This window comes from Pongo pygmaeus, chromosome 13 (assembly GCF_028885625.2).
Source record: "Pongo pygmaeus isolate AG05252 chromosome 13, NHGRI_mPonPyg2-v2.0_pri, whole genome shotgun sequence".
Lineage (NCBI taxonomy): Eukaryota > Metazoa > Chordata > Mammalia > Primates > Hominidae > Pongo > Pongo pygmaeus.
Window position 1 is genome coordinate 105,142,214 of NC_072386.2, and position 26,297 is coordinate 105,168,510.

The 26,297-nt window shown below is 46.5% G+C and overlaps 1 protein-coding gene across 6 annotated transcripts in view; it reads left to right on the forward strand.

Annotated features, from left to right (window-relative positions):
• TMEM268 (transmembrane protein 268) overlaps positions 1–25,597 on the forward strand; it is a 34,639-nt gene extending 9,042 nt beyond the window's left edge. Inside the window, exons 3-10 of one of the 6 annotated variants that reach the window (XR_008504619.2) lie at positions 4,201–4,310; positions 6,745–6,852; positions 7,949–8,098; positions 13,635–13,745; positions 16,850–16,930; positions 18,404–18,586; positions 23,005–23,270; positions 23,902–25,597. Coding sequence is in view for 4 of the 6 variants with exons in the window: in XM_054501818.2 (XP_054357793.1) it covers positions 4,201–4,310; positions 6,745–6,852; positions 7,949–8,098; positions 13,635–13,745; positions 16,850–16,930; positions 18,404–18,586; positions 23,005–23,184 (923 nt within the window). In the remaining 2 variants the exon portion in view is untranslated. Of the gene's footprint in view, positions 1–4,200; positions 4,311–6,744; positions 6,853–7,948; positions 8,099–13,634; positions 13,746–16,849; positions 16,931–18,403; positions 18,587–23,004 lie in introns of all 6 variants that reach the window. The other 5 variants (XR_008504618.2, XM_054501818.2, XM_054501817.2 and 2 more) reach the window with 5 other exon arrangements.
• Positions 25,598–26,297: the final 700 nt, after the last annotated feature.

Here is a 26,297-nt window from a genome sequence, read left to right on the forward strand (position 1 = left end):
TGAGACAGGATCTCACTCTGTTGCCCAGGCTGGAATACAGTGGCGTGATTTTGGCTCACTGCAGCCTTGGCCTCCCAGGCTCGGGTGATCCTCCCACCCCAGTCTCCCGAGTAGCTGGGATGACAGGCACTTGCCACCACGTCTGGCTAATTTTTTTGTATTTTTTTGTAGAGATGGGGTTTTTCGCCATGTTGCTCAGGTTGATCTCAAACTCCTGGGCTCAAGTAATCCACTTGCCTCAGCCTCCCAAAGTGCTGGGACTATAGGCGTGAGCCACCATGCCTGGCCAGTTTTATCTTTTCGTATTTTATTTTTATGAAGCCACCTTAAATCCTTTCTGGAACAAGGTGTGGGAGGGTAAAAACACAAATAAATCAGTGTTGCTTGATTTTAACTTTTGAGTTGTGACGAGCTTGCTTTTAAAAACACAAATAAATAAATGTTGCTTGATTGTAACTTTTGAGTTGTGACAAGCTTGCTTTTAAATTATGAAAATAGCAGCCAGTTATTTTGTACCCATCTTGTGCTGAGCACTTTATTTTTATCATGTTAATTATTTGTAAAGTCCTTTGCAGTGGATGTGTGCATCCTCTAAGCAAGGAAACAGGCCCATGGGTTTAAGTTGCTTCCTCAACTTTACCATGTTAATGAGAGGCCGAGCTCCAATTTGAACTCCAATGCTATCTAGCTTGTGTTTTCACCACTCACCACCTCGCTCCTTGTCCCCCACCACTTCCAAAAAAAAAAAAACCAGGAGAGAGAGAAAAAGCAAAATAAATTTCTTTTTGGCAGGATGTAGAATTTAGAATTCTATGGAACCCTTGAGATCAGAGATGATATCCCAGGGTATGAAAAAATAACCTTTTCCTTTCTGGGTGCAGTGGCTCAGGCCTGTAATCCCAGCACTTTGGGAGGCTGAGATGGGAGGATTCCTTGAGCCCAAGAATTTGAGACCAGGCTGGGCAACATAGTGACCTCGTCTCTACAAAATAAAAAATTAAAAACAAAAATTAGCTTAGTGTGGTGGTGCATCCCTATGATCCCAGTTACTTGGGAGGCTGAGGCGGGAGGATTGCTTGAGCCTGGGGAGGTGGAGGTTGCAGTGAGCCATGTTAGTGTCACTGCACTCCAGCCTGGGTGACAAGAGTGAGATGCTGTCTCAAAAAAAAAGAAAATAAAAAAAAAGAACCTTTTCCTATCTTATTAATTTGTTTATACACCAAACATGTATCTCATGTGCCTCCTGTTTGTATCAGATCAGGGGCTTCAGTGATGAACAAACCAGTGTGAGAGTGTATAGTCTGGTGGAGAAGATAGATTTTATTCAAGTAATTTCATGCATATGTAATCAAATAATTGCATACATAGGTATTTAGCTTTGGCAGGTATTAAGGAGAAGAGCGTCAGTTATGGTAGCTTTAGCAGAGGATTTGATCAGTTAGGAGTTTAGAGTGTCAAGGAGGTCTCTCTGGGGAAAGTGAATCATGAGCTGGGATACAAATGATGCATGGGCTGTAACTGGGGGAAGCTAGGTAGACGTGTCCTAGAGAGAGGAAGAGCATATGCAAAGGCCTTGGGGTGGGGGAGAACACTGTGTTCAGGGAGTGAAGGAGGCTAGTGTGGTGAGACACAGAACGAGGCTGAGGGGCTCAAGCTGAGTCTGGCAGGCTAGTTTTCCTAAGGGCTGGAAGAACGTGGTAACAAGGTTGGCTTTTGCAAAGCACCAGGAAGCTATTGAAAGTTTTCCTCAAGGCATTGATATCATCTGATCTGCACCCTGGCCACTGTGTGGAAGATGCATTGTAGAAGTAAAGGTAGGTTTGCAGCAGAAGCCACTTAGGAGGCTACTGCAGAGGGCCAAGGGAGAGGTGAGGATGCCAGGAGAGCACAGAGTGGACAGACGTTTTGTTTGCCCAGTTGTCAGGGCTTGGTGATGCACTGGGGGAGCGGAGAGAGAGAGGGTTTGGATAGGCCAGGAATTTCCAGGAAAGTGGAGTGAGTCATTTGGCTTTGAAGACTCAAGTACTTTCAGAGCTAGACTGGGGTGACAGGAGTTTTGGACCAGCAGACAGCACACTTATGCTTTAATCCCTTCTGTCCTACCTCATTGTCTAAGCAGCCGCCACAAAGAATATGCCAAAATATCCAGTTCTCAGCAGTGCATGGCTGAAACCTGGGATCCTAGAATCCCAGGGCTGGAATCTCTCCCACCCCCCAGACCTCCTGGCTGCTGACCAGTGGCTCACAGGGCCTTGTACTGTGGTGCAAGGAGATCTCGATCCTTTTGTCCAGTTTCTCTACTTGGAACTGCAGGCAGGTAGGTTTGGCTTCTTGCTGCTGCCATTCCTCCCTGGCCTTGAGGGGATTTCAGTCCAGATCTTTCTCTCCAGCTGGTCTCATGGTCTGGCTTCATCCCACCCTTGGAGGGCAGGGGCTTTGGTAGCAGTTGTGAGCAGCCTGGGTTGATGCATGTTTTTTGAGGGAATAAACACGTATTTTATGCTTTTGAAATGCTGAGTGTGTTGCAGCCATACGTAGGCGGGATTACAGTAAGTCAGTGTGTTAGTTTTCTATTGCTGCTATAACAAGTTATCACTAACATACTGGCTTAAAACCACGGATTTGGGCCAGGTGCGGTGGCTCATGCCTGTCATCCCAGTACTTTGGGAGGCCGAGGCGGGCAGATAACATGAAACTGGGAGTTTGAGACCAGCCTGGCCAACATGGCGAAACTGTGTCTCTACTGAAATACAAAAATTAGCCAGGCACGGTGGCGCATGCCTGTAATCCCAGCTACTTGAAAGGCTGAGGCACAAGAATCACTTGAACCTGGGAGGTGGAGATTGTAGTAGGCTGAGATCGTGCCACTGCACTCCAGCCTGAATGACAGAGAGAGACTCTGTCCCCCCTCCCCCCCCCCAAAAAAAAACAAAAAACGATAACAACAAAAACAAAAAACAAAAAACCAAACCAACCACAGATTTGTTATTTATTTATTTATTTATTTATTTTGAGATGGACTTTCACTCTTGTTGCCCAGGCTGGAGTGCAATGGCATGATCTCGGCTCACTGCAACCTCTACCTCCCAGGTTCAAGCAATTCTCCTGCCTCAGCCTCCCCAGTAGCTGAGATTACAGGCATGGGCCACCACGTCCGGCTAATTTTTGTGTTTTTAGTAGAGACAGGGTTTCACCATGTTGGCCAGGCTGGTCGCGAACTCCTGACCTCAGGTGATCCATCTGCCTCAGCCTCCTAAAGTGCTGGGATTATAGGTGTGAGCCATCACACCCAGCTGGATTTGTTGTTTCATAGTTCTGTAAGTTAGAAGTCTGACACTGATCTCACTGAGCCGAAATCCCCATGGTGGCAGGACTGTTTTTCTTTCTGGGGGGTCTGAGGAGAATCCATTTCCTTTCCTTGTCCAGCCCCTTGGGGCCACCCACATTCCCTGGCTCATGGCCGTCTCCCTCGATGGTCCAAGCGATCAATGCCACATCCCTCCTTGCCTTTCATCCATAGTCACATCTCCCCCTGACTCTACTTCTGTCCCCCTCTTCCACGTTTAAGGTTCCTTGTGGTTTCATGGGGCCCACCCAGATGATTCAGGATAGTCTCCCTATTAAAGGCCAGCTAATGAGCCCCCTTACTTCCACCCATTGCCATGGAAGGCAGTATATTTGCAGGCTCTGGGGATTAGGGTGTGGACGTCTTTGGAGCCGTTGTTCAGCCCACTGTGACCAGTTATTGCTTACTTAGACTCTCTGAGCCTACTGGGAATTTAACTTATTCCGCTGAGCATCCTTTGCCGTGCTTAAATAAAGGTTCACTGCATCACCCCCCTCAATGTAGTTTTTCAGTCTCTGTTTAAAATATTCCTTGTGTTGGGGAACATTTTTTTGTGGGGACAAAAAATGCCTATTCTTTATGGGGACAGCTTTTGCTCTTGGGAAGTTCTTCCTTATGTGGTCTCACATTGTGGTCCTAGTAGCCTCCTCCTTCTGGCCTTAGTTCTGCCTCCTGGGGGCTTCCCAGTCAAATCCAGTCCTTCTCTCAAGAGGATTTGAGGATGGCCACAGTGTCCCTCCTTGTTGCGAGGAGGTTCTCATGGCCAGAGGTGGGATGCCGTCAGGCTTTGGGCTCACCCCACAAGCCTTGTATGGTTATCACTCAGCCAGATGAAGCTTCTGGTCTGCTTCCAGAGCTCCACAATGGCCAGGTCCTCACTGTTCTCCGGATTGACAATACCTGTGCACCCATCTCCTTCGACCTGGGAGCCGCAGAAGAGCAACTGCAAACTTGGGGCATCCAGGTGAGTGCTGATTTTCTTGAATCCCTACCATTTTCTCTTTCATCCATTCATCCCTCTATCTTTTCATCCAGTTATTCACAAAATCTTTATGAAACACTGTACCAGCTGTCGTAGGGTATATAAGGAAGGTATATTAGAACTACCCTCTCTTTCCTCTCTTCCCAATTAACTCACTTAACAAATGTGTATTTTTTTGGGTGCCTACTCTGTGCCAGGCACTTAACTGGCTAAACATAATAGGGGTGAACAGGACACAGTACCTATGTCCACAGATCCCAGCGGGGGAGATGGACGTGCGTGGGAGAAATTGGGACAGTATCATATAAATGCCACAGGAGAGGAATGCATAGGCAGTGAAGACATTCACGGGAGAAAATGAGAAACTTGCCTGGGGGAAGAGGGCAGTGGTTGTGAAAGCTTTGCAGAGGAGCAGATGCTTGATCTGGGATCTTGAATAAATAGGAATATGCTGGGTGGAGAGGAGGAAGAGCATTTTAGGAGAGGGAACTGCATATACAAAGGAAAGTGCATATGAATTCATTAGATAATGATGCAGTACCTTCAAGCATAGTGATTTGAGGCCAGGCTTCACAGACCTGTGGAACTGGATGCAGATCTAGCTCCGATGCTCACTACCTGTGTGACTTTGGGAAGGTGACTTAACCTCTCTGAGCCTCAGTTTTATCATCTGTAAATGTGGATAATATTGATACCTATTACAAGGGGTTTTTATTAAGATTAAATGCAATAATGCTTGAGGAACCCTGGCATTGTCTCTAGTATATAGTAAATGCTCAATACATTGTAGCTATTATTGTTATGAAGTACCTATATGTATGGGTTTTACTCTCTTCTCAAAGCCCCCAACATGATCAGGCCTTTCCTGTGCTAGCCAAGGCCAAGGAGGATTAGGGATTAATTATGAATAGGGAAGATATACTGCTAATTTTAGCCTGAAGATTTTAGAATTTACTTCTTCTTTTTTTTTTTTTTTCGGGATAGGGTGTTGCTCTGTTGCCCAGGCTGGAGTGCAGTGGCTCAATCTGGGCTCACTGCAACCTCTGCTTCCTGGGTTCAAGTGATTCTCATACCTCAGCCTCCCAAGTAGCTGGAACTACAAGCATGCACCACGGCTGGCTAATTTTTGTATTTTTTAGTAGAGACGGGGTTTCACCATGTTGACCAGGCTGGTCTCGAACTCCTGACCTCAAGTGATCCGCCCACCTCAGCCTCCCAAAGTGCTGGGATTATAGTTATGAGCCACCACGCCTGGCAGATTGGGTTTTCTTATGGGTGAACAGTTTACATATTGTTCTACCGTGTTCCTAAATATAATTTTTTTCAATTAAATTAAATTAATTAATTTATTTTTTGAGACAGAGTCTTGCTCTGTGGCCCAGGCTGGAGTGCAGTGGTGTGATCTCAGCTCACTGCAACCTCCGCCTCCCGGCTTCAGGCAATTCTCCTGCCTCAGCCTCCCGAGTAGCTGGGATTACAGGCGCGTGCCACCATGCCCAGCTAATTTTTGTATTTTTAGCAGGCACAGGGTTTCACCATGTTGGCCAGGCTGGTCTCGAACTCCTGATCTCGTGATCCGCCCGCCTTGACCTCCCAAAGTGCTGGGATTACAGGTGTGAGCCACCGTGCCCGGCCTTCTTTTTTATTTTTATAAAAAGAGACAGGGTCTTGCTATGTTGCCCAGGCTGGTCTTGAACTCCTAGGCTCAAGCAGTCTGCCCGCCTTGGTCTCCCAAAGTGCTGGGATTACAGACATGAGACACTGCACCCAGCCTAAATATCATTTTAATGGTTAAGTTCTGTTTTCTTAGTTCTACTCTCACGGGGCCTTTATATTCTATAGACACTTCTGTTTGGGCAGGAAGATGTGAGTGTTCAGTCTTTTGGACTGCATTAATAGATATTGATATTGCAGTATTGATAATGGCAACTCTATATTGAGTGTTCACTGAGGGACTGGCCCTTTGCTTTGCACAGTACATGTATTATATCATTTAATATATACCTTAGTTCTACAAAGTGGGTACTTTTATTATCCTTATTTTACAGAGGAAAAAACTGAGGCTTAGAGGAGTGGGGTTACTTGCTCCAGGTCACACAGCACATGAGTGGCAGGGCCAGAGTTTGGGCCCAGGGCTGACTGACTCCAGGGCCTATGCCTTAACCGTCAGGCTGCCCTGTGTCTGCTGCAAGGTACTGAGTCTGAGGCTGTGTGGATCCTTCTCCAGATGTTTTGATGCCTGTTCTTCCCTGAGCTGAGAGCTGCAACATGTGACTTCCACCCAGTGCTCCAAGCTCCTCATTCTGCCTTTGGGACAGCCCAGAATGTGCCTAATCCCCCTTCCACATGATAGTCACATGTACTGGAAACTGGCTGTCCTGCGGCTGATTGATCTCTTTCCCTGGGTTCCAAGCAGGTCCCGGCCGACCAGTACAGGAGCTTGGCTGAGAGTGCCCTCTTGGAGCCCCAAGTGAGAAGATATATCATCTACAACTCGAGGCCTATGCGGCTGGCCTTTGCTGTGGTAAGTGGGAGGTGGCCCGCACACTGACCCTGCCCTGACAGCTTGTGGCACCACCAAATTCAGCACCGTGTCTTGGAGCCTGTTGGTGTGGGTCAGGGGCTTGGGGGCTGTTGACCCAGGTGCCTGGAAATGAGCAGTACATATGGACATTGATTTGGGATCAGAGGAAATTTATGGGAGAGAGTTGTAACCAGGTCGTTGCATAAAGGATGGGAGTCAGGGTTTACTGTGGGCAGAGCTTGGGATTGGGAGTCTGCAGATCCACCCAGGCTCTGGGCTCAATATCTGGCCTTGGCCAAGACTTTCCTCCTCTCTGGAACTTGGTTTCCCCGTCTGCTCAACAGATGGGTTATTTTAGCTCTAGTCATATATACATGTACATATATATGTGTGTATACACATACGTATATATATATAAAAAATATACGTATACATCTTCATATTGATACATATAAACACTTACATACATAAATGACAGAGCCAGGATTTGAACCCAGGCAGTCTGGTTTCAGCATCTGTGCTTGGAACCACTATGATTTGCTGCTGTTTTGTATGTATAAATGGTCAAATAGCACACCTGACTCCCAGGTCCCACTTCTAGGGAGAAGGGAAAAGGATGGGAACCAGCATTGATTCATTCCCTGGTGAGTGCTGAGCTGTTACTTACGTTACCTTGTTAACCCTTATTACAATGCTGTGAAATAGGTGTTATTATCCCCATGTTACAGATGAGGAAACTGAGACTTAGAGGAGTTATAAATTGTCCAAAGCCATGTAGTGCTTGAAGGATCGTTATGGTCTTTGAACTGATATTTGTCTCACTTCAGATCCACCTGCCTTTTTCTGTTTTATTTAAAATTAAGGTAAACAAGGATTAGGAGTAGCTACTAACCCTTTTTGTCTACTTTTGCTTATAAACAAGGAACATGAGCTCATTCTCACAGACCCAGGTGTCTGCATCAATCTCTTACTGGTGCTGTGAGCTGTCTGAATCCAAGGAGGGTATCAGTAGTGTCTGAAGGGTATCTCTTTGAATGGAGCTGCTTTATGCGAGGACTGAAGTTCCTGACCATGCTCTCTGTCTGGCATCTTGCAGGTTTTCTACGTGGTGGTGTGGGCCAATATCTACTCTACCAGTCAGATGTTTGCCTTGGGGAACCACTGGGCTGGCATGCTGCTCGTGACCCTGGCCGCAGTGAGCCTGACCTTGACTCTTGTGCTGGTCTTTGAAAGACACCAGAAGAAGGTGAGATGTCTGGAGATCCCTGCCACACTCTCTCCAGAAGAGCGGTGCAGGCGTGAGAATCAGATTTTTCCCTTTTGCCTCCCTCAAAGAATTTCTCTGGCCATGAAAATTCACACTAGCCCATAAGCCCAGTGACTAAAAAAAATCAAATTGTGTATGTGATTGTTCTCTCTGCTTTTCCTGTCTAATCCCTGTGGATTGTTTTTCTGGAAGCAAGCTGTGTTTTGGGAATGTGAGAGGAGAGCAGTAATAGCCCGTATCCTGACAGTACTTTAGTTAACTGAGCCCTTTCATGCACTTCTTCTCCCTGGGTGCTCACAACAGCCCTGTGAACAAGGGAGGGTCACTGAACCCACCCTGCAGCACAAGGTGCCTGAAGTTGATGTCTGGGGAGAGGTAATTTACATTATTCCCTCATGTGACGGGCAGATGCCAACCTGGTGCTCTATTGACAGTCATGTCTCTAATCCCAGCAATGACCTTTGAGGCAAGGTGGGTGGTCTGAGAGTTTAGGTAACTTGTCCTGGATCCAACTGTTAGTGACAGAGCCACGGTTCAAACCCTGAGCCCTCTGGTTCCTGATCACGTTCAGAAAGGAGGCGGATACCTGGCAACTTGATGTATGATTTTAATTGTATTCTGTCTCTTCAGTGTCTGCCTTTTGATATGTACTGAGCACATCATATGTAGTAGGTCCTCTGTTAAATGCTTACCACGTTAACTCATTAAATCCTTCGACATTAAATCTGGGTAGAGGCTGTTACACTTATTTTGCGGTCGAGGAACCCTAGACTCAGGCTCAGAGAGTAGCCCCAGCCATGCTACTAATAAATGCCAGAGTTGGAAATCAAGGCCAGGGCCTCCGATTCCAAACCATGTTCTTAGCCACAACACTAGAGAAAACTGTTGGTTTTCCAAAGCTGCTGTAACAAATTACCATGAACTTAGTGGATTAGAACAATACCAATTTATTATCTTCCAGTTCTGTAGGTTAGATATTTGACATAGGTCTCACTGGACTAAAATCTAGGTACAGGCAGGGCTGCTTCCTTCTGAAGGCTCCGGGGAAGAATCTATTTTCTTGCCTGTTTAGCTCCTGGTGGTCCTCTGCATGCCTTGGCTTGTGATCCCTTTCTTCATCTTCAAAGCCAGCAATGGCAGATCCAGTCTTTTTCACATCTCCTTCCCTGGCTCTTTTGCCTCCCTCTTCTACTTTTAAGGACCCTCGTGATTACATTGGGCCAGCTGGATAATCTGAGATAATCTCCTAATTTTAAGGTCAGCTGATTAACAACATAAATTTCATCGGCGGCTTTAACTCCCCTTTGCTGTGTAACAGCATTTGCACTGGTTTTGGGGAACAGGATTTAGACATCTTTGGGGACCATTTCTCTGCTACCGCACCTATGTTGTCTTTCCACCTACTTGGGAAGCTCCTGTTCCTCCATCCCCCGATCCCTGGCACAGTGCTGGACTCTGATCTTGCCTGACTCAAAAAGGGAGGGCAGGATGTTGAGAAATGTAAATCAGCATTTGGGGTGTGAATTCCACTTAGTGGGTGTGTTCACGAGACATATGGGAACTTTATGGTGTATTCATTCTGTAAGGATCTTTGTTGGGCTTTGCCACAAGACTGGCAAAATAATGCTGCCCTTGGGGTCTGTTGAAGCTTTCATGGCCGTTGTGTTTGGCCTATAAAAAATAAATCGAGCTGGCTACTCCTGCAGCAAGAACTTTGTCTTGGGGAGAGGAAGAAGCAAAGTGTTTTGTTTTATTTAGCAGGAGCAAGCAAAAAAGATTGGCACCTGACAGGTGCTTCAAGGATGTGGATGTGATTCACATGGTGGAGAGAATGCCTGCTTTGGCTCTCTGCCTCTGTCTCTTCTTTCCTCCTTTTATTCAGCTGGTATTTATGAAGGCCTTGATAGTACCAGGACGTACCTTGTCAGGGCCGCACAGCCAGGAAACAGCAGAGCTGGGCTTTGGCCCAGGACTGACACTATTGAATTTACTGTTCCAACAATATATATCCATCCATCCATCCATCCATCCATCCATCCATCTATCTATCTAAGACAGGTCTTACTCTGTGCCAGGCACAAATCCCAGAAAATGCGCAAGGCTTGTGTGCAGCATGGAGGTCCCAGGTGCATCCTGGCAATGCCATCATCACTGTCTGCTCATTTAGGAGACTCCTTCTTTTCTTCCTAATAATGTCCATCATTTCATGAGCACCTATTATGTGCTGTATGCTTGGGGCTTCACGTCTATGCCCAACAACAACCTTATAAGGAGGCAGGATACTGCCGCCATTTGCTAGCTCTGAAACTTGGGGTGAGTTCCTTAATCTATCAGGGCCTCAGTTTCCTCATCTAAAACATGAGATAATAATTGTAGCTCCCTCATAGGGTTATTGTGAGAATTAAATGACTTAGACACACAAAGTGTTTATAATAGTACCTGGTGTAAATGCTTTGTAAATATTAACTGTTATTGACTCTTTGCCAGTGAGGAAACGGAAGCTCAGAAAGGTTAAGTAACCAGTCCATGGCCACACAGCCCTTCTCAGGTCTTCTTTTGGGTCTCAGCTCCAGGACCTCCTCCTCCCTGGATCCGTTGTCACTCAGGACTATGCAGATCCCCTCTTCCTGACCATTGTCACTCTTACTGTTAGCATCCTCTCTGTCTTTTTACTTGGTGTCCTTGAGAGCATCAATGTCTGGCATAACTGTCTTGTTTTCCCTTTGGCGCACTGTTAGCCTTTCTCAGGATTGGAAGGTTTGGGCATGGTGGCTCACACTTATAATCCCAGTACTTTGGGAGGCTGAGGTGGGAGGATCACTTGGGCCCAGGAGTTTGAGACCAGGCTAGGCAACATTGTGAGACTCTGTCTCTACAAAAAATAAAATCAGCGGGGTGTGGTGGCACATTCCCATAGTCCTAGGAGGCTGAGGTCGGAGGATTGCTTGAGCCTAGGAGTTCAAGGCTGCAGTGAGCTGTGATGGCAACATTATACTCCAGCCTGGGTGACAGAGTGAGACCCTGCCTCAAAAAAAAAAAAAAAAAAGATTGGCTGGTTTGTAAAGGCAGGCGAGTCCCGGCCTTGTAGAGTATAGCACGTTGCTAGGACACATGAGAAGTTCCAAGTTCCTACAAATATTTGTTTGTGGCTAATATGGCACAGTGAAGACACAATGATTTAAGTTCACTGTCATCCTCACTGTGATATTATCAGCTGACATGTGTTAAGTGTTCAATTCTTTCAATTATTCTACATGAATTAACTCATTTCATCCTTATTATACCCCTCTGAGGTAGGGACATTATTATCTCCATTTGGGGGTAAGGAGATGGAGGCAGAGAGATGTTTAGTAATTTGCCCAAGGTTATATGGGCAGTGAGAGATACGTTAGGAATTGAACAGTTGGTGATAGGGATTTCAAGAAGGAAGAAATCCACATCAAATCCAAATCCACATCCAAATCTTCTTACTACAGATCTAGGCAAAACAAAATATAATTATTCCTCAAGTTTCATAGTAGAGGCATTCCTGGAAAAGTCAGTGTATATTAAACTCGTGCAAACAATCACTTTAAGTGGCTGGGCATGGTGGCTCACGTGTGTAATCCCAGCACTATTGGGAGGCTGAGGTGGGAGAATTGCTTGAACCTAGGAGTTTGAGACCAGCCTGGGCAACATAGTGAGACTCGATCTCTACAAAAAATTTAAAAGTTAGTTGAGTGTGGTGGCATGCATGTGTGGTCCCAGCTGCTTGGGAGGCTGAGGCAGGAAGATCTGAGCCCAGGATGTCAAGCCTGCAGTGAGCTGTGATCGTACCACTGCACTCCAACCTGGGTGACAGAGTGAGACTAGGTCTCCAAAAAAAAAAAAAAAAATCACTTTAGGTATAAATGTAAACTGGAGTTAGGTTGGCTGACTAGAGAATTCTAAGTAGATTTTTTTATCTGCATGTATACTCAGTGGGACATTTGGAGTCCAGGCAGCCCAGGGGACAGTCTTGAACATGGTTTCTAATAGGACATGTCTTTCAGTGGAAGGCATGGGTTCAGAACCCCTGGCCCTCCTGCACTAAGTGCCAGCACTGTCCATCCCATCCCTGTGACAACCAAAGGGTCCTCCTTGCATTTCCAAAATCTCCCTTACAGGGTGCTGCCCCTTTTGAGAACTATTATTCTTGATCAGGCTGCTCTCTTCTAACTGAGTCTGAAAGTCATCTTGTGCTCACTTCCCCAAACTAGCACTTGGGGTCCCCTTGTCCCTCCTCTTCTCCCCCACCTGTTTAGCATCCACTTTCCCAGCTGAATGCATGGCGTCCATTGGTTTGGGTAGGAGAGCAGGAGGCTGATTCCCAGAGCCCCTCCTGAGGGCCAGGCGCTGTGTTAGGTACTTTAAAGTAGGTGCGTTCTAGATGGAGTGAGTGCTTCACTTACACAACAGATTTGATGTGTCAGCTCAAACAGATCAAACCCGTTTGATCTCCCATCTTCCGCAAATATCTTATGCACCTTGACAGAGTCCCAGGCTCTGGGTTAAGTACTTTACACACAATCTCAGTGAAATCTCACTCCATTCCTAAGAGGCAGAGACATTCTTTTATTCTACAACTGAAGAAAATAAGGTTCAGGGAAGGGACATACCTTGTCCAGGGCCATATAGCTAGGAAGCAGCAGAGCTGGGCTTTATCCCAGGGCTGTCTGACACTATTGAATTTACTGTTCCAACTATCCCCCATCTCATTTTATTTTTCTTTCCTTATTTTTAAGAGATAGAGTCTCACTCTGTCACCTAGGCTGGAGTGCAGTGGCACAATCATAGCTTACTATAACCTCACACTCCTGGGCTCAAGTGATCCTCTCGCCTCACCCTCCCAAGTAGTTGGGACTATAGGTGGATGCTACTGCACCTAGCTAATTTTTTTTTTTTTTTTTTGAGACGGAGTCTTGCTCTGTTGCCCAGGCTGGAGTGCAGTGGCGTGATCTCTGCACACTGCAACCTCTGCCTCCTGGGTTCAAGCAGTTCTCCTGCCTCAGCTTCCCGAGTAGCTGAGACTACAGGCATGTGTCACCACGCCCAGCTAATTTTTGTATTATTAGTAGAGATGGGGTTTCACCATGTTGGCCAGGCTGGTCTCGAACTCCTGATCTTGTGATCCGCCTGCCTCGGTCCCCCAAAGTGCTGGGATTACAGGCGTGAACCACCACTCCTGGCCCCACCTAGTTAATTTTTAAACAATTTTTTACAGAGACAGTATCTCACTACATTGTCCAGGCTGGCCTCAAACCCCTGGCTTCAAGAAATTCTCCTGCCTTAGTCTCTCAAAACACTGGGATTACAGGCATGAGTCACTGCGCCTGCCTCCACCCCAGACCATTTAGTAGCGGAGGAAATGACAGACCTGAGGGTGGGGATTGTCCCTTGGCATCTGGGGGTGGGATGGTGTGTTTCTACTGCTCAGAGCCTGGGAGCTCTCCAATAGCATGGAGGTCTGGTGATGGGCCTGGCGTTTGTCTTACAGGCCAACACCAACACGGACCTGAGGCTGGCAGCTGCCAATGGAGCCCTCCTGAGACACCGGGTGCTGCTGGGGGTGACAGACACAGTGGAAGGATGCCAGAGTGTGATTCAGGTGCTGTGTCTCATAGTGACCTCTTCCTGATGGCCCAGTTTTATGTTGGGCTAATGGAGAGCAGTGGCCTCAAGTTCTCCCAACCTGCACAGTGTCTGCAGTAGTCTGCTAATGAGATGGCTGTCGGCAGCCCTTTCCTTCCTCCCTGCCCTGGTGTTTCTTCCTCAAGACACCTTCTCTGTGCAGTAACCAGTGGCCTGGAACCTCCACGTGGCAGGGCTGGAAGGGAAGCACAGATAATGTCCACACCTTGCTGCTCATCTGGCATTTATTCAGCAGACAGATGGAGCCTCCTCTGTGCTGTGCCCTCGGTTGGACACTGGCAACATTGAGGGGCCCATGCAAGGTCCCTGTCCTGGCAGAGGATGACAGGCATACAGTGAGACAGTCAACAGTAGCCTCTCCGGCCTTATAGCAAAGGGACAGCCCCCAGCAAGGCTGAGAGGCAAGGTACACAGGGTCCCTTTGAAGGGCTGCATGGAGCTCACCATGGCTGGGGCTACACCAGAGGGACACAGCAGGGAGAGATGAGGCCGGAGAGGCAGGTCAGTTGCTGAAGGACTTGTCTGCCTGGCTTGGTCGTTCTCTTTGCTCCGAAGGTTGGGGGGAGATCTGAAAGTGACTAGTATGGAGTGGCAGGGTGGGTCAGAACACAGTTAGGCCAGATCTCCTGATCCTGGCTGAACTCTCCTGTTCCTCCATCCATGCCTGATCTGCCCAGTGGAATTGCAAAACCTCCTCAGCACCACATCTGCATTCTCACCAGTCATGGCCCCTTGTCTGGTGGGAGCCCAGAGGTAGGTGTGCACGGGGGACCTGGGAAGAGGCTCCTCATGCACTTGCCTCAGTTCTTCCACGAATGTTTACTGAGAGCCTATTATGTACCAGGCACTGTCCCAGGGATTGAGGCTGCAGCAGAGAACACATGCAGGTCCCTATGTTTGTGGAGCCTGTCACACCCGAGATGGTGTAGGTATAAGATGATCTTGCCTAACGTTGGAGTGAAGCAGATGACATCACAAGATTCTCAGCAGTTCAAGTGTGACATTGCAGACTGGGAGCTCCTGGAATGTGGGGGTCCTTTTTAGCCTCGTTTATCTTTGAATCTCCTTTATCTGTTGGCACGTAGGAGTGGCTTGGCATGTGTTAGATGAATGCATGGATGGATAGATGACTAAAGAATGGGCCTGGCGCGGTGGCTCACGTCTGTAATCCCAGCACTTTGGGAGGCTGAGGTGGGTGGATTGCCTGAGCTCAGGAGTTCGAAACCAGCCTGGGCAACATAGTGAAACCCCGTCTCTACTAAAAACACAAAAAAATTAGCAGGGCGTGGCAGTGTGCACCTGTAGTCCCAGCTACTTGGGAGGCTGAGGCAGGAGAATCACTTGAACCTGGGAGGCGGAGCTTGCAGTGAGCTGAGATTGTGCCATTGCACTCCACACTCCAGCCTGGGCAACAAAGTGAGACTCCATCTCAAAAAACAAAACAAAACAAAACAAAAAAGAGACACATCAGGTGGGCTCAGTGGCTCACCCCTATAATCCTAGCACTTTGGGAGGCTGAGGTGGCTGGATTGCTTGAATCTAAGAGTTCAACACCAGCAGCCTGGGCAACATGGCAAACTCTGTTTCTACAAAGAGTACAAAAACTAGCTGGGCATGGTGTCGCATGCCTGTAGTCCCAGCTACTTGGAAGGCTGAGGTGGGAGGATCACCTGAGCGCGGGATGTCAAGGCTGCAGTGAGCTGTGATCGCGCCACTGCACTCCAGCCTGGATGCCAGAGTGAGACCCTGCCTCAAAAAAAAAAAAAAAAAAAGAATAGACAAATCTTTTTAGACAACTTGATTCTTTCAGTTTCTAAATAGTATCTTGGGATGAGGTGATACACTATCTGGCATGTCCTTCAGATTCACTGGGGGGTGCAGTGGAGGTGGGGGTGTTGGGGACAGGTACCAAGTGAGGATGGAGATGAACCAAGAGTGGCCATGAGGTGACCTAACAGTTGCAGCAGGAGGATGGGTTGCTGTCATCTACTTCTGTATATGCTTGGAAATTTTCATAGTAAAAAGCTTTAAAGGAACCATTTGAGAAATCCTCCCTTGTGGGTATGACATTGGGAGACTAGTTGGCAAGAAGGCTGTGACTTTGGGTTTCATGGCTCAATCAGTGGGAGGAAGGAGGTCTGGGAACCAGAGGAGGTTGCCAGTGGATGGGAGTTTGGGGCAAGGGCCACCAGTTTCTCCAAGAACTTTGATTAGGATGTGTGGCAGCTGTGGTCTTGACAGGTTGTCGTAATGTGAACGTGGACGATTTCAGCCTGGTTAAGTTTAGCTTGGCCGGCCCCTGGGATGGAAGGGGAGGCACAGGTGGGGTATGGACTTCTTGCCCTGCTTCTGTCCCCACAAGCACCCAGGTTGATTACCTCAGACCTGGTTGTGGGCCACAGGTGTCAGCTCTGAAGGGTTTCACTCATTTTCATGTTCACGCCCTGCCCATTGAGGATGAAGGTGGCCTCAGGTGGACAGGTAATGTCCAGGAGGGTTTGGAGTCTGTCTGGGATGCTCAGCAGCTTGTGGGAAATGGGGCCGCAGCCATTTTGAACAGGGTTTAACTTTTTCTTTTCTTTTCTTTTCAGACAGAGTCTTTCTCTGTCACCCAGGCTGGAGTGCAGTGGTGCGATCTTGGCTTACTGCAACCTTCACCTCCCAGGTTCAAGTGATTCTTGTGCCTCAGGCTCCTGATTAGCTGGGATTACAGGCGTGCACCACCACACCCAGCTAATTTTTTGTATTTTTTGTAGAGACAGGAGTTTCACCATGTTGGCCAGGCTGGTCTTGAACTCCTGGCCTCAAGTGATCTGCCTACCTCAACCTCCCACAGTTCTGGGATTACAGGTGTGAGCCACTGCACTGGACTAGGGTTTGACCTTTTCTAAACTTGCACACAAAGCCATTTTTCTACCAACCATACAAATGAGACGTTGTCATGGTGCCGAATGGCACCTTCCTGCCAGACAGCAGGCTAAATAGGACTGTCTCAGGGAGGAAGAGTTCGGGGTTGGGCTGGCTTTGAGCCACGGTGGTCACTGCTGCTTCTCCCCACAGCTTTGGTTTGTCTACTTCGACCTGGAGAACTGTGTGCAGTTTTTGTCTGATCATGTTCAAGAAATGAAGACTAGCCAAGAGGTAAGATATCTTCAGTGAAAAAACAAAACAAACCAAAAACCAGAAGGCCAAGTTGTATCAATTGCATTATCTTAAGGGTGGGAAAATGTCTGAGAAAAAGTTACTTGGAAGAATACCTATGAGCAATCAGTGGTTGTTTTGCCTAGGGAATTAGGGCTGCTTTTCTGCTTCTTTTTAACACATCGCTTCTTCCACATTTCCTACGGTGAGCATATATTTCTTCTTTTTTTTTTTTCCAGAGACAGAGTTTCACTCAGTTGCCCAGGCTGGAGTGCAGTAGAGCGATCTTGGCTCACTGCAACCTTCGTTTCGTGGGTTCAAGCGATTCTCCTGCCTCAGCCTCCTGAGTAGCTGGAATTACAGGTGCCTGCCATCACACCTGGCTAATTTCTTGTATTTTTAGTAGAGATGGGGTTTCACCATGTTGGCCAGGCTGGTCTTAAACTCCTGACCTCGGGTGATCCGTCTGCCTTGGCCTCCCAAAGTGCTGGGATTACAGGTGTGAGCCACCATGCCCGGCCATATATTTCTTTATAATTATAATATTAATAATAAATTTTGGTGGATTCCAAAGTATCATGCATTGAGGCAACTTTTACTTGTTCACAGTGCCTTTCTACCGTTTATTAAGAAAATCAGAGGGATCTTGCTCTGCTTCTACAGAGGAGGAAACAGGCTCTGGGATGACCTGTTACCGGCCTGTGGTCATGAAGCTGGCTGGTGATGCCCAGGTTTGGAGGCCAGGCCTCCTGTCTCCGAGCCCTGGGCTTCTTCTCTAGGATCAGCCTTTTCTGAGCCCCGGCTACAGTGAGTCTTGAAGTCAGAGTTGTGACTTAGCCCTGAATTTGGCTCATTAGTTCCTGTGTGGCCTCAGGCAGGGCCTTTGAGTCTCAGTTTATTCATTTGCAACATATGGATAAAGATACCCACATCCCAGCCTGCTTTGAGCAAGTGAGAGCATGAGAGGAAAAATATTTGTTTGTGTGTTTTGAGGCAGAGTCTTGCTGTGTCACCCAGGCTGGAGTGCAGTGGTGCCATCTTGACTCACTGCAACTTCTGCCTCCCGGGTTCAAGTGATTCTCATGCCTCAGCCTCCTGAGTAGCTGGGACTACAGGCGCCCGCCACCACACTGGGCTAATTTTTGTATTTTTAGTGGAGATGGGGTTTCACCATGTTGGCCAGGCTGGTCTTGAACTCCTAGCCTCAAGTGATCCCTCCGCCTCGGCCTCCCAAAGTGCTGGGATAACAGGCATGAGCCACCACACCTGGCTATAAAAGGAAAAATATTTAGAAGCTATTAATGACCATCTGTAGGGAAATATGTAACATCCCGAATGTGACCAGCTTTTTCTGAGGTCGTCATGTGAGTCTGAGACCTCATCCTCTGCTCGGTCTGCAGCTCGGGGAGGGACTCAGCTGCAGATAACACCTGATTTAGGCACTCCTGAGCCCCTTCTTTGTTTCCTTTGCAGTCCTTGCTGAGAAGCAGATTGAGCCAGTTGTGTGTTGTCATGGAGACTGGGGTAAGCCCTGCAACAGCGGAGGGGCCTGAGAACTTGGAGGATGCTCCTCTCCTGCCCGGCAATTCTTGTCCTAACGAAAGGCCACTCATGCAGACTGAGCTTCATCAGCTTGTTCCTGAGGCTGAGCCAGAGGTAACAGGCACTGGGGCTTGTTGGGGCCATCCTCCCTCGGGGGAATTTGCATAGAGAAAGTCTATGTGGGGGCTTCTTAGATTCCCCCGAACATGGCTTCTCTCAGTTGGTAGACACCGTACAAATCTAGCTCAGGAGTTTTCAATCTTTTCATTCTTCACCCTAGCACTTAAAAAGATAGTTAACAGGAAGCATTTTATATTTACTGGGACTTTTTGTTGCATTATTTAATATCTTGGATATTCTTTTTGATGGTTGCATTGGATAGGTAGTTGCATGTTGATAGATTATAGCTTACTTAACCATGAACATATTGACGAATATTTGGGTCTCAGTCAATTAATCAATTATTTATTCATCTATCCAACTATTCATCCGTCTACTTTAATTGCAGTTAGATAGTTGACTCTTCTTTGCATTTTTTTTTGTTTTTTGTTTTGTTTCGTTTTGAAACAGGGTCTCACTCCCATCACCCAGGCTAGGGTGCAGTGGTGTGATCACTGCTCATTATGGCCTCAACTTCCCAGGTTCAAGCAATCCTCCCACCTCAGTCTCCTGAGTAGTTGGGACTGTAGGCATGCACCACCACGCCTGGCTAATTTTTTGTATTTTTATTAGAGGCAGGGTTTTGCCGTGTTGCCCAGGCTGATCTCCAACTCCTGGGCTCAAGAGATCTACCCACCTCGACCTCTCACTTCTTTGCATTTCTGTTGAATTCCAGTTCCTGCAGCCCCAGAATTCTGCTGGGTCCTGCCATCCACACTGTCTCTTGGCTATGCCTAAGCACTGGCAGACCAGAAATCTGAAAATGTGGTTTGCAGCTTGTGCTTACCTTCTTCTCATGATGAGGACAGACCCACTGTCAGGGAGACCAGCAGTGATGGTGACCTCAGGTGACGTCTGAAACTTCAGAAGAGCACTTACATCTTTTCAGCCAAGAGGTTTGGGGATTCAAGGTCCAAACCAGCCCAGGCTTACTCTTTTGTGCTGGTGGGGAGTAGGAAGCCTGCAAGTAGTACTATTTAAAAGAGAAAATGACAGGACGGTGCGGTGGCTCATGCCTGTAATCCCAGCACTTTGGGAGGCTGAGGTGGGAGGATCATTTGAGTCCAGGAGTTCAAGTTGATCTTCCCGCCTCAGCCTCCCAAAGTCCTAGGATTACAGGCATGAGCCACCATGCCCGGCCTCTATTAAAATCTTTTATCTTTTTATATTAATTTTTAAATTTTTACTTAGAGACGGGGTTTTACCATGTTACCAAGGCTTGTCTTGAACTCCTGAGCTCAAGCAATCCACCCGCTTCGGCCTCCCAAAGTGTTAGGATCACAGGTGTGAGCCACCGTGCCCTGCCAAAATATTTAAAAAAAAAAAAGAGAAATGATAAATGTATTAACCTCTTCACTTTATCCTATTGACTTTTTCTTTTTTAAAGAGAAGAGATTGATAAGGTTATGTACTTTCTTGTGACATGCGTGTGTGGGTTTTTGTGCAATAGCCCATTAAATATGGGTCTTTTAAATGATTATTTTTAGATTCATTCAAACCAATAGTAATACAATTTCCTATCATGAGTATCAAGTGTGTGCACATGTTTTTAAAGTAGCTGCCCTTATAATTTAGTTAAAGAAAATATAATTGATGCCCAAGTCTCAACCTGGGCCAGATGGTCGCATTTCAGTAGGAACCCAGTGTCTGTAGAAGATGGAAAGATAGTGATAATGACCTCTTACATTTTTACAGATTTTTCTCATGCATAAAATTCATTAGCATATTCTTCGAGGTATGAATTATTTTCCCTTCATCCTTGGTGGGTGAAATAAGGTTCCAAGAGGTCAGCTGATTGGCCCAAGGTTGCCAGAAAGGGAGAGTGCAGTAAGCTCATGGCAGAAGCCAGCCCTGCTGATTCTAAGTAGGCCAGTGTTCTTTCTACAGTTCCTTGCTTCTTACATTATTGATTTTAGAGTAAACTGGCGAGGAGACCAATCTGAGTTAGTGAGTGGTAAACTATTTGAAGTGTTTTATATTTTCTAGCACAAAGGATAACTTGAAACAAAAGCTAATCTTATGAACCATTTGGGGTTTCTGCTTTTTTGAGTGATAATGATGGAAAGATATTGATGACATTTGTGGAGCACTAGGCACTGGGCTCAATGCTTTCTGTCTATTAGTCTCTCTCTCTTTCTTTTTTTTTTTTTCGAGAGGGAGTTTTGCTCTTTTGCCCAGGCTAGAGTGAAGTGGTGTGATCTCGGCTCACTGCAAACTCCACCCCCCAGGTTCAAGCAATCCTCCTGGCTCGACCTCCCAAGTAGCTAGGATTACAGGCATCCGCCATGATGGCTGGCTAATTTTGGTATTTTTAGTAGAGATGGGGTTTCACCATGTTGGCCAGGCTGGTCTCGAACTCTTGACCTCAGGTGATGCACCTGCCTCGGCCTCCCAAAGTGCTAGGATTACAGGTGTGAGCCACCGCGCCCGGCCTCTATTAGTCTCTTTAATCCTCACTCTAACTTAGAGGGGTCAGTGCCACTATTTTCCTTATTCTACCAATGAAGAAATGGGCTCAGTAGTGTGAAGTGACTGCTCTGGGTTAGTCATAGAGTGGCTGAGTTGAAACTCCCTCTTGGCCTTTTTGACTTTAAAGCCTGTCCTTAATTACTAACTCTACAGACATACCTAGTGTAACCCACACTTCATTTCATTACATTCAGAGTGGACATAAGTATTGCCAAAGAGCTTCAACCCCATGCTTAAGGAAGTTAAGCATTTCCCCTGAGATCCCATCTTCTAGACCGGTGAATGGATCTTTACAGACCAACTGTGTTAATAAGAATGTGCATTAAGGCCTAGCGCAGTGGCTCATGCCTGTAATCCCAACACTGTAGGGAGGCCAAGGCAGGAGCCCAGGAGTTCAAGACCAGCCTAAGCAACATAGTAAGATCCTATGTCTTTTTTTTTTTTGAAAAGGAGTTTTGCTCTTTTTGCCCAGGCTGGAGTGCAATGGCACGATCTTGGCTCACTGCAACCTCTGCCTCCCAGGTTCAAGTGATTCTCCTGCCTCAACCTCCCAAGTAGCTGGGATTACAGGCATGTGCCACCATGCCCGGCTAAATTTTTTTTGTATTTTTAGTAGAGACGGGGTTTCACCATGTTGACCAGGCTGGTCTCGAACGCCGGACCTCAAGTGATCTGCCCACCTTGGCCTCTCAAAGTGCTGGGATTACAGGCATGAACCACTGTACCTGGCTGTACTGTGTCTTTAAAAAAGAAAAAAAAGTACATTACATTCAATTTTTTAATCCTTTTTTACTTAAAATTTTTTTATTGTGGCAAATATACATAATATAAAATGTACCATCTTAACCATTTTAAGTATATAGTTCAGCAGCATGAGGTACATTCACATCGTTATGCAACCATCACCATCAGCCATCTGCAGAATGTTTTCATCTTCCCAAATTGAAGCTCTGTGCTCATTAAACACTAACTTCGCCTTCCCTCCTTCCTCCCCTCAACCCCTAGAAACGACCATTTTACTTTCTCTCCCTGTGAACTGATTACCCTAGGTGCCTCGTATTAGCAGAATCATACAGTACATATCCTTTTGTGATAAACCTAATTTTTATAAGCAATCTCTTTTTTTCCCTTTTTTATGTTTTTCTTTTACTGTCGGTGATCATATTTACATGTAAGCAGTTTCTTTTAATATGTTAGAAGTACTTGTGTAAAGAAATCTACCAGGTACCGTGTATGAATTAAATAATTCCGCTATAATGGGAATATTCCTCTCCCTGCCTCCACATTTAACTAGTAATTTTCTTCAAGTGAGTCACTTTGATCTCATGTACTTTACAGACTGATAGACATTTGAAAGTGGAAAAAATGTATTTGTGGCTGGCTAGGTTTACTTTCTTTTTATATTTTTAAAATATATTTTTAATTTTAATTTTATTTTTGTAGAGACAGAGTCTCGCTCTGTTGCCCAGGCTGGTCTCAAACTCTTGACCTCAAGTGATCTGCCTACCTCGGCCTCCCAAAGTGCTGGGATTACAGGTTTGAACAACCATGCCTGGCCAGCTAGGGTTAAAAAGTTAGATAATTAGAAATTAGGTAATTTCTCTAGGGCTTCGAGGTTGCGTATTTTTTTTGTGCGTATTATTATTGCCATTCAGCAGTTAGTTACCCACCTTGGCAACGAGGACACTGAGGCTGCAGGAGCCCCACAAGCCATGAGTTGCAGCTTGTGGACCAGGCTGGCATCTTCTGAGAGTCCCAGGTGCTGACCTGGCCTGGTTCTTCCTAGTGAGCATCACTGCTGGGTCCAGGGGCAAGAAAGCAGCATGGCCTTCCCCTGGTGCCTAAGCCCTTTTTCCTCAAGGGGCTCCCCTGTGGTATTCAGTCTGCTTCCCTGCCTCTTCTAGGAAATGGCCCGCCAGCTGCTGGCAGTGTTTGGCGGCTACTACATCCGGCTTCTAGTGACCTCCCAGCTCCCTCAGGCAATGGGGACACGACACACGAACTCTCCGAGAATTCCATGCCCCTGCCAGCTCATAGAAGCCTACATCCTAGGCACAGGGTGCTGCCCGTTCCTGGCGAGGTGACCTAGGGATGAAGGTACTCATCTTCCTCCAAGACTGAGCAGTCAGGAAGGCTTCAGGAGCCCAAGATGGCCAATAGGGAGCCCCAGGTGAGGAGAGAAGCATCTGGGGGCACTCCAAAAGGGGCCTGTGATGTCAGCCACTGGGGTGTTGTGCTCACTTCAGGGCCCAGCACAAAAATCCTTGTTTGACATCTCATGCTGACCCCCTGGCCTTTGCAGAAGCTGATGGTTACAGAGCTAGTCCCACCAAAGCCACTCTCTCTGCTGCTTAGAACTGTGGACATGTATGGAAGGACTGGACCCCCATCGCTTTCATTGTTCAGAGAGCCCAGGAGACATGAAGATGACCAGACTGGGCAAATTATGTGTCCAAACTTGGCCTCAGATGATGTTTCCATCTCCAACCCCTTCATACCAGATGGGGAAACTGAGGCTCAGAGAGGATACTGCTCTATGTGGCATTGCCTTGAACCCCTAAATTATCTGATTGCCTTTTTCCAATATAAAGAAAAAAAGTAAGTTTTCAGAATTCTCTCAATTTTTTAAGTTTTTCTCCCCCATATTTTGTGAAAAGCAGTGGTGTGTGTACGTGTTGTCTACCAGTACACAGGCTGCAGAAGACAGAGACGAAAGAAAGAGATCAAGGGCAGATAACTGTTGATAGGAATATTTGAGAAAGATTGATCCTGTTTGACTTGAGGACTTATTTTGTTCACAGGCATGCACGCCTGTGGTTGTGGTTTTATATTACAGATGTAGAACAACGGTTATGTTTCCCAACATGAACATTGTCCTGGAATGAAGTGTGATCAGCCACTTGTGGAATTCTGTGAAGAGCTCAGAGGCTTCAAAGTGATCTGCTCCTGAACAAGTTTGAAGACCTATTGTTTCATAGACCCAAGTCCAAACTCCCTGACCTGGCATCTGAAGGATCCCCAGCCCCCAAGACCTAGCCTTCGTCTGCGATTTTGGCTTCATCTCCCACAAAACCCCTTTATGAGTTGACGCTTTTTCCTGGACTGACATACCTATTCCTTTCCATTTGTTGGACTCCTATTCATGCTTCAAAGTCCAGCTTTCTTAAGCCCTTCTTTAGGAAGCCTTCCCACACAGCCAACCCTGCTGCTCTCTGCCTCCTTTAAATTCTTGATAGAGCTGCTGCTTGTTCTGATGTTTTATGGTATTGATTCTGTTTTCCTGTGTATATGCCAGTTTTTCTAGCTAGACTGTAAACTCCTTAAGGACAGAGACTACACCTTGTACTTTTTGTGCATGACCTGGACTTGCTAAGGAAAAAAAAAAATCCTGTGGATTGATTGCTTTGCCATCCCCACAGCAGCTTTTGCAAATTGCTGTCCAAACTCACTTGAATGATGACATTGCTATGGACCTGGGTTCTGGACCTGATCTGCCACTTCAAGCTGTGTAATTTTTGGCAAGTTGCTTTCTTTGCCTGGTCCTCAGTTTGCCCATCAATATAATGGGTGGATTGGATGATTTTTTTTTTTTTTTTTAATTGAGATGGAGTCTTGCACTGTCACCCAGGCTGGACTGTAGTGGCGTGATCTTGGCTCACTGCAACCTCCGCCGCCTAGGTTCAAGTGATTCTCATGCCTCAGCCTCCCAAGTAGCTGGGACTACAGGTGTGCACCACTACGCCTGGATAATTTTTTGTATTTTTAGTAGAGATGGGGTTTTGCCATGTTGGCCAGGCTGGTCTTGAACTCCTGACCTCAGGTGATCCGTCCGCCTCGGGCTCCCAAAGTGCTGGGATTACAGACGTGAGGCACCACAACCGGCCTGGATGATTCTTAAGGGCCCTTCTAGGACCAAAGTTCTGGGAATTTCTACCTTATTCTGCCCCCTTGTAGCCCTTGGCCTATCTATCTTTATCCACATGCAGAAACATCTGGCAACCCCACATGGCTGAGATGACCTGGGCCTAGGACACCCTTGGACAGAAGACTGGTCTACCTAGCAGACCTGGATTTTTCTTCCTGATCTGCTGCTTCCAAGTTGTGTGACCTTGGCTAAGTCACTTGACCTTTCTGATTGTCATTTCGCTTTTTAATAAAGTGGATCTGGTGAACAAGAAATGTGATAAACACGTGGCTTGCCATTCAAGAGATGAGTCTGACCATTCACTTTCTGTGTGCCAGAGAAGAGACATCATGGGTATAGAGCAGCCCCTGGAAAGGCTGCTTTGGTCAAGGCTGAGAGCAGCTTTGCTCAAGGAAATTATTCACGAAGGTGACCACTGTCTTTCTGACCTGGCACAGAGGAAATGTTGGCTGTGAATGTGACCAATAGAAAGAAGCCCGTATTTCTCAGTCAGTCCTAGAACCCCGGTAAGTAATTAACAGAGAATAAAAATGTGTTTGTTAAATGACAAAACAGCAGTTTTTCAATTTTAAGGTCTGCTTAAGAGCCTTTGATGTGTGTTTCTTTTCCTGCCTTTTCCTTTCTTTAGAATTTTTGATGATCTCACCTGGTGGGTGGGGCTTTCAGGGTATGCCCACAATGTGCATTTCTCGGCATCTGTGCGGCTCAGTTTCCTCATTTATAAAATCCCTATGATCTCGCCTACTTTACAGGGTTGCTGTGAAGATCACATACTACACACAAGAATGCTCATCAGTTTTTAAATTTTAGTTAATTTGTATTTATTTATTTTAAATGTAATTTTTTCAGAGAGATAAGGTCTTGCTATGTTGCCCAGCCTAGTCTTGAACTTCTGGCCTTAAGTGATCCTCCCGCCTTGGCCTCCCATGCTGCTGGGATTACAGGTGTGAACTACCATGCCCAGCCAGCTCCTAAGTCTTAAGGCTCTGTGTTAGTGATAGGTGTGGCCATGGTGGAGGCAGTGCGATGTCTTCGAGTGAGAGTGAAGGCGGTAACTCATTGCATGGATTCTAGAGTTCTGTTTATTCTAATCCAAGTTCTTCCACTTAAAAACAATGTTCTTCCTCTCATTGAGTCTCATTCCTCATCTATAGGATGGGAATAAGAGCATGTACCTGGCAGGTTGTTGTAAGGATTAAATAATGTAAAAAAAATGTCAAGTGCTTGCAACTTTGAATTCCAAACTTGAGTGAAAGCTCAATAAATTGTTGC